The following is a 15,034-nucleotide window of genomic DNA, read 5'->3' as shown; positions in this document are numbered from 1 at the left end:
TTTTTCTAAATAATTTAAATATTTATATTAAACTTTTTTATGTTATTTTATACGATCGTTTTAAGGTTAATATTTTAATGTGATAGATGTCATGTTCATTTTTTTTAACATTTTTGAAATTTTTTGTCATAAGAGTGTAATATATTTATAAAGATGATTATAATTTAAATGAAGATGTTCTTTGGAAATATGATAATTATATCGGTATTTTTAAACGTATTTAATTTTTTTGACACATTGTGACAAAAATACTTATTGTAAACATGTTTTATTAAAAATTTAGTTAAGATGTACCCTATTATCATTATCGTTATTTTTAAAATTTTTTGAATTTTTTTAACGTAAATGGGCAAAAATAAATATTGCAAACATGTTAAATTAAAATTTCATGAGGATGTACCTAAGATAAATGACAATCATCATTATCGTTCTTTTTAAGGTTTTTTTTTTGACGTAAATGGGCAAAAATAAATATTTCTAACATGTTTAATTAAAACTTTAGTGAAAATGTAACCAAGATAAGTGACAATTGTCATAATAGTTATTTTTAAAATTTTTTGAATGTTTTTAAAATAAATGAACAAAAATAAATATTTCTAACATATTTAATTAAAACCTCAGTGATGTTGTATTCTAGATAAGTGACATTCCGTACTTTATATATTCAGTACCGGCCCGGTATTTTTAAATTGTTGTTTTAAGTTCTAACCACCATCTTCCAATCGTTTTAGATGATTATCTTATTAGTTTACATTTTATTGTAAAGATCACTTTATCATTTTTAAAAACATTTGATAGGTTAATTTATACTTTAATAAGAACAAAAAAAATAGAAAATATATAGTTTAATTAGATTAATACTATCAGAGGTGATACTCTTATTCAAATAAAATATATAATTTTAAATAAAATTTTCATATTTACATCTGAATAATTCACATTAGCGCCTCCTATTATTATGTGACAAACTAATAATGTATGGATTGAGGTAATATACCTGCTACTTTCGTATTATATTTATAATTTATAAACATGCATTCTTTACCTGATTCAATTATTATGTAAAATATATTAAAGAAATAGATGAAATGGCACTAAAGAAAAGTTAATCTTCGATGCTTTTGTGCTTTTAATATTTTCTTAAAATATAAAAGTTATTTTAAAAATTAAAATATTATTCATAAAATTATCCAAGGAAGAATTTTAAAATATATTTATATTTGTACTTAAAAATAAGCACGTAAGCTACCTAAGAGTTATGAAACCCCTGATGTGGCTCAACTAAAGGATTTTCCCACAAGGGACAGAATATATTATAAGGTTAAATCCTTGTTGATTGAAGATAGAAATTTACATAAATCCAATACAGTGAATAAACAAATTCTATAGTAATGTGAATTATTCAGATGTAATTTTGAAAATTTTATTTAAAATTATATATTTTATTTGAATAAGAATATTCCCTCTGATAGTGTTAATCTGATTAAATTTTACTCTATATTTTCTATTTTTTTAATTCTTATTAAAGTATAAATTAACCTATCAAATGTTTTTAAAAATGATAAAGTGATCTTTACAATAAAATGTAAACTAATAGAGAAATATAGATAATCAACTAAAACGATTAGATGGTGGTTAGAACTTATAACAACAATTTAAAAATACCGGGCTGGTACTGAATATATAAAGCACGGAATGTCACATATCTAGAATACAACTTCACTGAGGTTTTAATTAAATATGTTAGAAATATTTATTTTTGTCCATTTATTTAAAAAAAATTCAAAAATTTTAAAAATAACTATTATGACAATTGTCACTTATCTAGGTTACATCTTCACTAAAGTTTTAATTAAATATGCTAGAAATATTTATTTTTGCCCATTTACGTCAAAAAAATTCAAAATACCTTAAAAAAACTATAATGATAATTGTCACTTATCTTAGGTACATCCTCATGAAATTTTAATTTAACATGTTTGCAATATTTATTTTTGCCCATTTACGTCAAAAAAATTCAAAAATTTTAAAAATAACTATTATGACAATTGTCACTTATCTAGGGTACATCTTCACTAAAGTTTTAAACATGTTAGAAATATTTATTTTTGTCCATTTACGTCAAAAAAATTCAAAAAACTTTAAAAATAACTTATGACAATTGTCACTTATCTAGGGTACATCTTCACTAAAGTTTTAATTAAACATGTTAGAAATATTAATTTTTACCCATTTACATCAAAAAAATTCAAAAAATTTTAAAAATAACGATAATGATAATTGTCACTTATCTAGTGTACATCTTCACTAAATTTTTAATTAAACATGTTTGCAATACTTATTTTTGTCACTTAGTGTCAAAAAAATTAAATACGTTTAAAAATACCGATATAATTATCATATTTCCAAAGAACATCTTCATTTAAATTATAATCATCTTTATAATATATTACACTCTTATGATAAAAAATTTCAAAAATGTTAAAAAAATGAACATGACATCTATCACATTAAAATATTAACCCTAAAACGATCGTATAAAATAACATAAAAAGTTTAATATAAATTATTTAGAAAAAACTACCTCACACCTTAAAAATTAGATAATTTTATAAAAATGATAAAAATAAATTAAAGATTTCACCTAAAAGATTGTTTATTTATAATAAAATTTAAGAGATATAAAATTCAATCAAAAATTATTTTCATAAATATTTTGAAAATCACTTAATGTTATTGTAATCATTTTTTTTAATTAAAAAACATCATATCATTTTCATAATATAATATAAATTTCATTTCATATAAATAAAAAATATTAAATCAAATCATATGTTTTTTTGTTGATAATAAAATATTATAAAAAAAAGTTATTTTACTAAAATAACGAATTTAATTTTATTATATTCTTTTAAAATATATAAATAAAAAAATTTTGGCTCAAAATTAGACTCGAGCCAACTCTTGAGCCGGCTTGAGCTTGAGCCAAATTTTCAGCTCCGACCTCGAGGGTTAAGCCAAAATTTTCAGCTCCGACCTCTAAGTCTAAGCCAAATTTTTGGCTCCGACCTCGAGGTTGAAGCCAAAATTTTCAGCTCCGACCTCGAGGTTTAAATCAAATTTTCGGTTCCAACCTCGAGGTTTAAGCCAAATTTTTGGCACCTACCTCGAGGTTGTAGCCGTTAAAATTCGGCTTTTTAACAACATTAATTTTGACTTGAATTATATGGAAAATTTTTGCAAAAAAAAACAATTTCGCGTTTTCTGACAAATTCATATTCCATTCTGGGGATTTACAGTCGTTTTTAATTTTTGCAGCGTTCCTTATTTATTCATAAATTCTTTGCGTTGAACAAAATACTATGGGAGATATGGAAAGTAAATAGTATTTTTTTTTTGATAATTATTGAAAAATTCTTTATTTTTTTTTATTATTTACAATTAATATATTGAAAATTGAATAATAATATAGGGTTCGGATCATGCAAAAATATATCCGCGGCGAACATTAGTGGCTAGCCATTCTTCAACCAATCATAAAATATTTAATTTTGCTTTATTACTATAATCGGCAACACAATCTTTTTCAAATTTATCGTAGTAGCATTATCATCATAACACTCCATATTTATAAATCATACCTATTTTTTTTTTTAGCTTGTTTTTGTTTTTTGAATAACGCTGCGTTAAATAATCCATCACTTCAACATAACGCGTTTACTGTAAATTATCTCTGAAATCAAAATAATTCTCTTTTTACGGTTGTGTTAAAAATGATTAAAAGTTAGTTTTTAAAGAAACTGATATGTCTACTTTTTTAGATATAAGAATTCAATCTTTAAACCGGATTTTTTAATGGTTAACATACAGTATATATCAGAGACCTGCTAAGGAAACATTTGCAACGGCCCGTCCCGGATACTAAGAAAAATATTTGGTCCGACCCGACTCGGGTTTTATATTTTAGGCTCGACGCGGATTTTTTTAAAAAAATATATTTCATTTATTTTCAATTTTTATAGATAATAATGACGATTTAAAATATTTGGTTTTAAAATTTCTAACCGGCCTGGGTATTTTTTTAAAAAAAAAATATTTTAGGCCCGGTTCGGTTATTTAAAAATTTTTTTGATCCAGCTCGGGCATTTAAAAAAATTTTTAGGCCCGGCCCGGTTATTTAAAAAAAAATTTTTTTTAGGTTTCTGGTATATATATATTTCCTGTAAATTATGACTAAACGATATTTTAAGAGAGAGAAAAAAAAACTCTTTTAGTAGTTATCAACTTTGATAAATATATATATATATCATTATGGAAAGAAAAAACAAATCTCATATCCAGGGATCATCAGATCCCTAGCCATATGGGGCCAAGTTTCTATTCTCTTTTCTTTTTTTTGTAAATAAAAATGAAAAAGTTTGAAATAGTTTTTCCTATGATTCTAAATTTAATTTAATAAAATAAAATATTATACAGTATAATTATATTACGACTCCATTATTATTTCACTCCTTTGAGTTTTAAGGTTATAATTATCATATTAATTCTCGAAATAATTTAAGAGAAGAGAAGAGAAGAGAAGAGAAGAGAAGAGAAGAGAAGAGAAGAGAAGTACCCTATGAATTTTAGACAAATTTCACCGATAACATTTTGAGACATTTATAATTTATACTCTAAAAAACAAAATTTTTGGAAAAATCTAATATAAATTCTATTAAATTACTAAAGTTCACATGGCAAAAATCTGAAATTTTATAGGGTAAGTATTGCAAACATGATGGAATACCATTCGCGCTCAAAAAATGATTTAAAATTGTGAAAAATAAGACATATCCGAAAAAAACACGTTGACACTAACATATATATTTTCCTTTTAAAAAACTAATGATTTTTCTAAAATTTAACCTTAAAAATTAGAAAAATATATAATTATATATATATATATAAATATACATAGATTTATCTAGAAAAAAATATTTTACGCGCCGCAAATATCTGAAAATGATAAGATACCTTCTATTGGTGTGTCGATCTGCCGTATTTTTAGTCTTAACACTCTCTATCACCCTGAACCATTATGATTCTCGAGTATAATTGAATTTGTTTAAAAAAATATATAGGAAAAATAAATTATATAGATTCAATTAAATGTATATATTAAAAAGGACAAAAATTTATTTGCAAACACTTTTAAGGAAAAATTGTTTTGCTTTTTTCTAAATTTTATTGCAAATTTACAGAGTTGTTAAACGGTTCGATTTGAGCCGATTTTTTGAAAACGGCTAACTCAACGTTTTATTGGGAAAAATATTACGCAAGCCATAAAGATTTTGACTCATAGATGACACAATTTTTGGACATCTATTAGCGATATCTCGGGGCTTAGGCCATCATTTTTCCTGGCTTAAAATATTAAGTTAACCGTTTTTAAAAATCGGCTCAAATCGAACCGTTTAACAACACTAGCAAATTTTCATGTTTACAATAAATTTCCAACCAAAAAGATTATTTTATGGTCAGGCAGTGAATGCAGCTCTCGGTTGCCTCTAAACTCTAAGCATAAATATTTAGCCTCAATTTACTTAATAGTAGCGCCATTTCGGGTCATAAATAAAAACGCGAAATTTGAATGTGCAAGCTTCATAAATTAAAATCATCTTATTTAAATTTTTTTTTTATAAATTCAATAGTATAACAATGAATTCCATTTGATCCAATTTTTGTAAGCTAATTTTTCTAAATATTTTATAGATATAACAATATATATACATTATTAACAAATAGACTGGAACATGGAAAGATTTAACCCCCAATCACGGAGCGGTGACATCCGACGTCAAACTATGTTCGGATATAGGAGTCCAGCAGATGAAAAAGGGGGGAAGCTCGATAGACGCCATAGTAGCAACCATATTTTGTAAAGGAGTTGTCAATGGGGCACATTCTGGCATTGGAGGGTTTGTATTTCTTCTTTTTGCATTTCACTGAAGAAATAAATATTGGACAATTTAATAATATATTACTTATTAATATAAAAGACCAAAATTTTTTTAATGGGAAGATGCCATTGATTATTTTTAAAATTAGATCCGGTGGCTATTTTAAAATATTTTTAAAACGATTAAAATCAAATCCATTACAGGGTAGTTCAAACCGAACTTCCAATTATTAAAAATACGGTATATATTAAGGGTAATGATGACCGAAATACAATAAAATGGTATATATATTAACAGAATCACGTGATCAAATCCTACCTACTAAATCTAATATGATCCCCCAAGGACGGAAGCACTTAGTTGGCTCCTGAAAAAAACATGATATTTGCTGGATTTTCGAACCCAGAATTAACGCGTACTGAACCGACTAAGTTATAGACGTCATTAGATAACATTAAATTTTTTTTGGTTATGTATTATTATGGGTAAAATCACAACGCTATCTAATGCTTTAATAAAACACATAACACATTATTTCTTATATTAAAAGGGGTAAAAGGATACCGGGGCTATCCGGCAGGTGGGGTTAAAAAGGCAAACGGCTATAAATTTAAAAATCTTTAAGGTTAGGTTGTTACATATTTGGTCAAAAGATCCACATCTATACATAACTATCTATCATATGTTCATTTAGTAACGGGAGCTCCTTATTCATAAAAAATTATTGAACAAAATATTTTTTAGCCCATTTTTAACAACTTTTCTTATAATTTTTTTTTCCTCGAGAAAAAAACCGTATTGCCCAATGTCTAGGACATCCGATATTTTTAGCATATCTAGAGAGGGTTTTATAGCCATTTAGGTGAATTCACTACCATCGTAGGGTTAAATGTCACGGAGTAAAATGGTTAATTAAAGAGCATTTAATTGCAGAGGAAAAAAAAATTATTCTATTCTAAAAAACAAAAATATAAAAAATTTGGAATTGAGTAATGGGTGGAAAAAGTTATTACCATAATTTAAAAAAAACGCGATGACTGGACAGATCGTTTCAAAATGTCCGGAATAAACATGTTCAATTTGTGCTAGGAAATGTACATTTTAAGTGTGCCCAATTTGTATTGTGTATGTTGAATTTTATATTTTTCATCTTGCCTAATGGCGCCCACAGTAGCGTTACTAATTCGCTCAATTTGATGCGATTTCTTTAAAAACAGCTGACTAACTATGTTATCCAAAAGAAAATATTACAGCAACCCTGATTTTTTATCATAGTTGGCACAAAGGTTTGGAAAATCTGTTAGCGGAATCTACAGGCTTGGGCAAAATTTTTGGCTAAAATATTGAGTTAGCCGGTTTTAAAAATCAGTTCAAATGGAGTTATTTTGCATCACAGTTAGAAAGCCCTGGTTTTTTTGTTTTATAGCCCAATGATACAGCTATTTATTCGCTAAAAATAAAATTACATATCATAGTTAAAGACCACAACACCTCTCTTAATAAAATTAAAAAATTTTTTTTTAAAAAATAGCTTTTATTTTATCTTAAAGTAAAAAATTATGACTAAAAAGGAAGGAAGGAAGGAAGCAAAAAGTGGGAAAATTAATTTTTTCTTTTTACGAAGCACATTGTGATCAGAGCTTGAACAAAAGAAGAAAACCTTAATAAACTTTTTGAAGATTTATTTTGAATTATGAATAATCATCATAAAAATTGAAATTTATTTTAAAGAAGCTCAGAAATTTGGAATTCATCATGAAGGATTTTTAAAGTAAGGAATTACAAAGGATTTACTTATAAACTGAAAATTTGGAAATTAAAGTAAAATTTGATCAAAAATGCTTTTTGAGCATTCTCAATAAAAAAATAGTGATTTTTAATTTACATTAGTATTTTAAACTCTGAATATGATGGGTAAGAATCTACGGAATATTTGTTGTTAGGGTAGAAATTAGCGGAATCAGAAATTAGATTGAACACTAGGTTACATAGTCATGACTACTGGTTGTTAAACAACGGCTAACTCTCAATATTTTAGCCAGAAAAATATTGCCTAAGCCTTGAGATTATTTCGATAATACATGTCTAGGACCTTTGTTCCTTCTATGAGCTAAATCTTCAGGCTTGCGTAATATTCTTCTGGATGAAATACTGAGTTAGCCGTTTAACAACACTAGTAATGACTGTAAGAAAAAAAAGAATATAAAATATGTTTACCCTAAAATTTTGACTTCACACTTGAGTTCGAGCCTGAGAAACCTATTAAATATTTTTGCTTTAAAATTCATAACGGAGCCTGAACCAGGGTTTTGCAAAAATATCTTATTAGAATTCGTTACTGAATTAATTTATTGATGGGTTAGATATAAAATGACTCTAATGAAGTGTTATAATGAACTTAAGATTTAAAAAAAAAATGATTACCATAAATTTAAGTATATACTATATATATATGTTAAATAATTGTATGTAAATTTCTGGTGACCAGGGGAGGAATGATGATCGTGTTAGATTCTAAATCCAATGTCTCTCAAGTTATAGACTTCAGAGAAACTATGCCTATGAACGCGGTGGATCCATGGGCTAATATAGTAAGAAAATTAGAAATTATAACCTCCTATTTATTTTTTATTAGGTCTTCTCTTCTCTTCTCTTCTCTTCTCTTCTCTTCTTCTTCTTCTTCTCTTCTCTTCTCTTCTCTTCTCTTCTCTTCTCTTCTTCTTCTCTTCTCTTCTTCTTCTCTTCTTCTTCTTCTTCTCTTCTCTTCTCTTCTCTTCTCTTCTTCTTCTTCTCTTCTTCTTCTCTTCTCTTCTCTTCTCTTCTCTTCTCTCTCTTCTCTTCTCTTCTCTTCTCTCTCTCTTCTCTTCTTCTTCTCTTCTCTTCTCTCTTCTCTTCTCTTCTCTCTCTCTTCTTCTTCTTCTTCTTCTCTTCTCTTCTCTTCTTCTCTTCTCTTCTCTTCTCTTCTTCTTCTTCTCTTCTCTTCTCTTCTCTTCTCTTCTCTTCATTTTCATTTTTTCTTTTCTAATCATTTTTCCTTTTATTCTTTAATTCTTTTAAACGATAATTCAAATAATTTAAAATTATTTTTATTTTTAATATATCGTTCCTTACCTTTTTCCCGAAAATTATATGACAGGTCACGTGACCACTAGATAACACTGATTGGGTGTTTTTATAGTATACTAAAGTTATTATTATTTTGATTATTTTTTTCCAACAAAAATAAATATATATAAGGGTTCTATCATAGGCGTTCCGGGAGAAGTAAAAGGGCTTTTCAAAGCCCACGAACTGTACGGAAAGTATGTGTCAATCATTTCATTATCCTTTATTCTTACCAAATTAATATATGATAAATAGAATCTCACTAAACTTAGAATCCCCACTAAACAGCTGATAACATAAATTAAAGCTATTTATAGTTTTTATAAAATGACACTTATTTTAATGAAATTTATATATTAATTTAAGGTATTAAAAATGTTTTATATTTATGTTAACTAGATTAACTTGGAAGGATAATGTGGAACCAGCAATGAAACTGGCGGAAAATGGGTTTCCAATTACGAAAGCGACATGTAATCGAATCATATTAATTTTTCATAATGGTTAACAGACGAATCATCTTAAGGGTGACTTTTTTTATCTCCAATTTATCGATCTCAGTGGTAGTTATAACAGAAAAACGATTATAGCTCCTGGTTAAAAGTGTATTTTATTATACCTAAGAACTTAATTCTAGGATTCACGGATAGGTTGTACAACCGATTAACAAATCTAATTTCCATTATTATCATATAATTATTCACATATTTAACGAAAAAAAAATTACTTTAGAATATTATTTACTTGACATTTTGCCCTTTTCTTAAAAATAATAGACCGTGCCTTGGTAAAGGAATTCGAATCCCCTAGCCAATTGGAAAGGGATTTTCCTCAAATAGCTTCCCTATATTTATCCAAAATCTCGAATGCTACTGACTTTAGCAATTCGACCAACCGAACCGTCCAATATCTTGAAGTCAGGAGCCTTATCAAGAATTTAGCGTTGGCCAAAGTTCTGAGAAGAATCGCTAACGAAGGTCCAGCAGCTATTTACGAAGGAAGTATAGCGGAACACATCGTCGAAGCTGTTTGTAAAATTTAATCATCTCTCTATCTTGCCCTAATAACAAAAATAATTAAAATGAGCATCTCTCTATACTTTATTTGATCAATTTATGAAGGTTTTATAAAATAAGAGTGCTGCAAGGTTCAGGATTAGACTAATATTGCCAACAACCAGATTTTAGGCACGTTTTTAAAACATGACTGAATTCGAAATTCTAGCTAAAAAAATTACTAAACTAACCCCGCGAGATTTTCGCAATACAGATGGCACAAATATTTGGGTCCCCTTTTCACCAAATCTCCAGATCAAGATTTAAAAAATAAAAATTGGCTAAGATTTTTTGACCGTTTTATAAAAAGGGTAAGGTTTTGACAATACTTAATAAATAGGACGATTAATATATTTTTAAATTCTAATAATTATATCCCCTCCCCTTAACCGGAAATAACTTAGGTTAACGCAAATGGAGGCGCAATGACGTTACAGGATTTGCGAGATTACCAACCGAAAATGAGGAACGCCTTCGAAACTTCCTTCCTAAAAGGAAGGTACACCATCTTGTCTTGTCCGCCTCCGGCTTCTGGCCCTATCTTGGGATTAATATTCAAACTTTTAGAGAGATTTGGAGCCTTCGATATGGTCAACGGTATTCAAATTCTTTTAAACACCTTGCTTAACTCTTTTTTTCTAAGGGTGAAAAAAGGGAAGGAAAATGAGCTTTATTAAGAAAAAATAAGAAATTTTTGATAATAAAAGACAACTTTCTCTCCTATAGGTCAATCTTTTAACCTAAATAAAATTGATTGACATTATATATTTGAATCTCAGACTTAAATCACCGGCTAAGCAGTTTTTGAAGTTAATTAAAAGTAAAATATTTTTATAATCAGAGAGTATAAATGAATATATAATAATTTTATTAATTATATATTAATTCGAATATTTATGCAAAAAATAATAATATTTTAAAAAGCTAGCCAAATTACACCATTCTTGGCTCAATTTTACGATAACACGTTGTCGTGCACTATTCCTTGTGACAGGGCTGAGGATAAATCTTCCTGGGTGATGAGTATGAACTGCGGGGATAATAGGACTTGCGATGACCCTAGATCAACAAATTCTAACCCTAAAGGTCAATATTATATACATGATTAAATTAAATAATTTTTTAGTAATAAATTGGCACAAGGAAGGGGGATGTTAATTTGGGTATCTTCTCTTAGGTTACAATCGTTATTTAAATCTATGCTTATTTTTTTATTCCAATTTGTAAACACAGCAGACAGATCAAGAAGGCAGATAGTAATAGATCTTAAAAATGGGAACAATATATTGGTAAGGATTCCCACAAAGCATGATAATAATTCGACTTCTTCATTTATTGACACTTGTACCCAATATCCTTATTACTCGGAAACGGATCTGAGGCATTTCCCGATTCATCCTTTCTTTGAAAACGCTCCAAATCTGAGTTTAGATCAGTTAACCATGTTTTATCATTGGGTTATAGAATCCTTCAAATTGGCCTCGGTCTACAGTAACTACGTGGGAGATCCCGGTCCTGAATATTCTCCGTATTCGGATAACGATGTCTCTACAAATTCTAACACAGATGACAACAAGATTCTATATATGGTACAGAGCATGTTTGAAAGCAGTAATCTAGATTTATTGGCTAACAAGGTATCTAACGAGCGTTCCAACAACAAATATAGCCAAGAAGTGTATGGTAGCAATGGCACTGCGCACGCTTCCGCAATCGATAAGAATGACCTTATCGTATCGGTCACCACGTATAATAAAATATACATATATTAAAAATAAATAATTTTTAACTTTAATTTTTCCTTTTTTTACATTTTTAAAAATTAATATGTTGCATTTTAAAAGAAAAAAAATTGTATAAAGAGTAAGCTTTGATAAATAGTGTTGTTAAATCACCTATGACTAATTCCAAAATAGATCTGTCAAGTTTTTATCCCAAAAAATTCGTTCCGATATCTAAGTTTAGGTTCGACTTATAGGGTTTCGTCCATTTTTTTAGGTTAAAAGCTTGACTAATTTTTATTGGAATTTGCTAAAGTTATGCGACATAACAAAGTGGTAAGTATTATTTATAAAAATTTAAAAATAATGATTTCTTTAGAATTTTGTAATATCATTTTAGAATTTAAATATATATAAAAGAATTTAATATAATAATTCTTTTTTTCAATTTTAATGTATTTATATGAAATGAAAGATCCATCAACAATTCATTCGGCTCTAAAGTGATATCTCATGATGGAATTCTACTGAACGATCATTTGGATGGTTTTACTAAGGATATAAATTCAGTAAATATGAATTATTTATATTTTCATTATTATTTTTTTCAAAAAAATATTCCAACATCATTATATACATTTTACAATATTGCCTTATATTTAAAAAAAAACTTATTGGCAATACTCTCTTGTGCATTGTCTGTATGAGAACGCAATAAGGTGCAGGCAACATATCTCTTAAAAAATTTCCTGAAATATTATTCCTACTTTTGTATAAGCTCAACCAGCCATCTCCCTTTTAAAATTTATAGAGAACAAATAACTCCTGACCTTCTTCTTTATTTAATTACTTCTCTTCGATTCAAGGCATTATCAGGGTCTAAGATAAGATCTTTGAAAAGCATTTGAAAAAAAAATAAAATAATTTTCATGAACATTCTCAATTTTTTTAAAAATATTTAAATATTTTGGATTGATTCGGATTGCCACAAATGTTTTTTTTAATGTATTCCGTTCACAGTTATCCTTCTATTAAAATTTGAGCCGATATATGCTCAATTCAATATTTTAGCCAGAAAAATAGTTGCTGAAAACTCGAGATCTGAACTGATAGATATCCAAATATTTGAACAACTAACAATGAGCAAAATCTTCAGATTTGTATAATATTTAAGTATAAAAAAAAAATTGAATTAATTATTTTTAAAAATAGGCTCAAATCGATCCGTTTAACAACACTATTATTAAGCTTAAGAATCGCTCTTGGCGGATATATTATCAGTCCTTTATTTTGCAGAGGTGCCTATTAAATTATTATTATTTTTTTACACATATATAACATTTCAAATTTTGTAAAACTGCATTCTTACATTATCAAGAGTCAGTCAAACAAAAACGTATTTTATAACTAATTTTTATTTTTCAGGTCTACTTCATAACATAGTCAGCATATTTAATACCTTTTAAATATTTTAAAAAATTTAAAACTCTCAGTTCAATTACCCCGCTCCTGGCAAAAGACCTCATACCTCTATGGTTCCCACCATAGCTTACGATAGGCTTGCCGATTGTGGCTACAAAATTGCTTTGGGTGGTTCTAATGGAACTAGAATAATCAGCGGAGTGACCCAGGTGCTCATGTACGTTCTAGCCTTCGGCGATACCCTGGAAACTGCCATGGCCAGACCCAGGCTCTACTTTAATCCTCAAACAGACATTATTGAAGTAGAAGGTGAAGCTACTCTTTTTTTTATGACGCTAACTTTGAAAAAAAAAATGATATTTCTTTTCTTAAAGAAGCAAAAAGTAAATTAGAGTTATCTGTATTATCGATAACCTTGTAAAGTTAAAAACAAACACTGGCTTATAAATTAATGCAGACAATTATGATTGTTTTAAAAATATTAGTTTTTCCTAAACCGGTTTTTTTAAAGAGTTCTAAAGATCTGATATTATTCAGCAGCTCTCTAGTAAAATAGGCAAGAACACCTAAATTCATTTTAATCTTTAATCATGTCCCAAGATATTTTTTTATCGCTTGAAAATTCTTTTTACACTCTCACATTAGAGATTCAAAACAAGAGTCCTAGAAAGTCACCACGAAATCAGCCTGTCCCTAAAATAAGTTTGATTCGGGCCTGAAATACTATTGGTTCGAACCAGACCAAGCCGGGCTCGTGCCTAAAATCGAGGTTCCCTATATATTTTTCAGGTTGTATAACTCGAAAATTGTTTTGAATGGTCAGGGCCAACCCGGTTCGATTATAATTTTATATCAATAAGTTCCATTATCAAACATTTTCATCGTCATATTGGGACTCAATGCTATATTATACTTACCTGGATTGACTATTAATTCGTTAAAATGATATCCTACGTCGTTAAATACAAATCAGCTGGGGACCGACCAGTTTCCCGTTTTATTATTTTGTAATTTGAAAATGAAACAAGTTTTCGTGATATTTTAATTGATTTATATTGATTCACATTTATACAAATGAATTCTCAGTCTAGTCATTGTTATAATATCATTGATAGGGATTAGGGATTCGATGGAGAATTCTGAATCTCTCAAATTATGATCATTTATTACCTAGTGATATTTTTTCGAATTCGATTTTCAAGGAAATTGCGTTTCAGCATAAGTTAATCTACCATATCATCCAATAATTAATTTTCTGTAAAAATCGGATTATATTAATTGTAAGGCTCTCACTAAATGATTTAAAATTGAGAGATTGACATTCCCAGTATATTTAATCTAATTTTATCCATCATATAAACATATTTAAAAAGAAAATTTCCCGAATCTCATCTTACGAGGCTTAGAGAAGAAAAATCACAAATTTTTGAAAGTGGAAGGCCTCAATAGTGTCCTGCCTCTCATAAAATTCCAGAATAAAATTTTTGCCAGCTCAGATCCCAGGAAATCTCCTATTCAATCAGCTGCTATTTTTTAGTAAAAAATATAAATTTAACCTCTTATAAAAAAAAACCACTATATATTTTTTTAAAAAAACAAATTTTTGTAAAATTGTTTTTTATACAAAATAATAAAATTACTTAACTCAAAAAGAAAAAAACAAATCAATTATAAGTTTGATGAAGGGATTTATTTTGCGACTTGAAATGGACACCCCATTCATAGAAAATTAAATTAAGAGTTTGGAATTGGGATTGGGACAAATCCAGTTATAGGAACGGACTTTTAAAAT

At 27.9% G+C, this 15,034-nt stretch overlaps 1 protein-coding gene across 4 annotated transcripts; it reads left to right on the top strand.

Annotated features, from left to right (window-relative positions):
* Positions 1 to 2,899: 2,899 nt before the first annotated feature.
* Positions 2,900 to 14,855, top strand: LOC135927676 (scoloptoxin SSD14-like). Of its 4 annotated transcripts, XR_010572153.1 has the most exons (14): positions 2,900 to 3,378; positions 4,958 to 5,088; positions 5,785 to 5,957; positions 8,428 to 8,530; positions 9,177 to 9,241; positions 9,444 to 9,517; positions 9,821 to 10,071; positions 10,504 to 10,696; positions 11,024 to 11,185; positions 11,333 to 11,846; positions 12,296 to 12,389; positions 13,314 to 13,551; positions 13,888 to 14,011; positions 14,616 to 14,744. XR_010572153.1 is itself a non-coding variant. In XM_065463840.1 (13 exons), the coding sequence occupies exons 1-13, from the start codon at positions 3,363 to 3,365 to the stop codon at positions 14,777 to 14,779; spliced, it is 2,175 nt and encodes a 724-aa protein (XP_065319912.1). In that variant the 5' UTR covers positions 2,900 to 3,362; the 3' UTR covers positions 14,780 to 14,854. The 4 variants fall into 4 exon arrangements, 3 of the variants coding, with proteins under 3 accessions (XP_065319912.1, XP_065319924.1, XP_065319905.1); XM_065463840.1 differs by lacking the exon at positions 13,888 to 14,011 and having other exon boundaries at positions 11,336 to 11,846; positions 14,616 to 14,854; XM_065463833.1 differs by lacking the exon at positions 13,888 to 14,011 and having other exon boundaries at positions 2,901 to 3,378; positions 14,616 to 14,837.
* Positions 14,856 to 15,034: the final 179 nt, after the last annotated feature.

This window comes from Gordionus sp. m RMFG-2023, chromosome 1 (genome assembly GCF_954871325.1).
Source record: "Gordionus sp. m RMFG-2023 chromosome 1, tfGorSpeb1-WG-v2, whole genome shotgun sequence".
NCBI lineage: Eukaryota > Metazoa > Nematomorpha > Gordioida > Chordodea > Parachordodidae > Gordionus > Gordionus sp. m RMFG-2023.
This window is presented reverse-complemented; position numbering and strand designations above follow the sequence as displayed.

Excerpts from the sequence above, each read along its gene's own strand:
- LOC135927676 (XM_065463833.1), top strand. Across the intron at positions 9,518-9,820 it reads TCCAATTACGAAAGCGACAT|ACCGTGCCTTGGTAAAGGAA; the intron begins GTAATCGAATCA and ends TAAAAATAATAG. Across the intron at positions 13,552-14,615 it reads AGACATTATTGAAGTAGAAG|AAAATTTCCCGAATCTCATC; the intron begins GTGAAGCTACTC and ends ATATTTAAAAAG.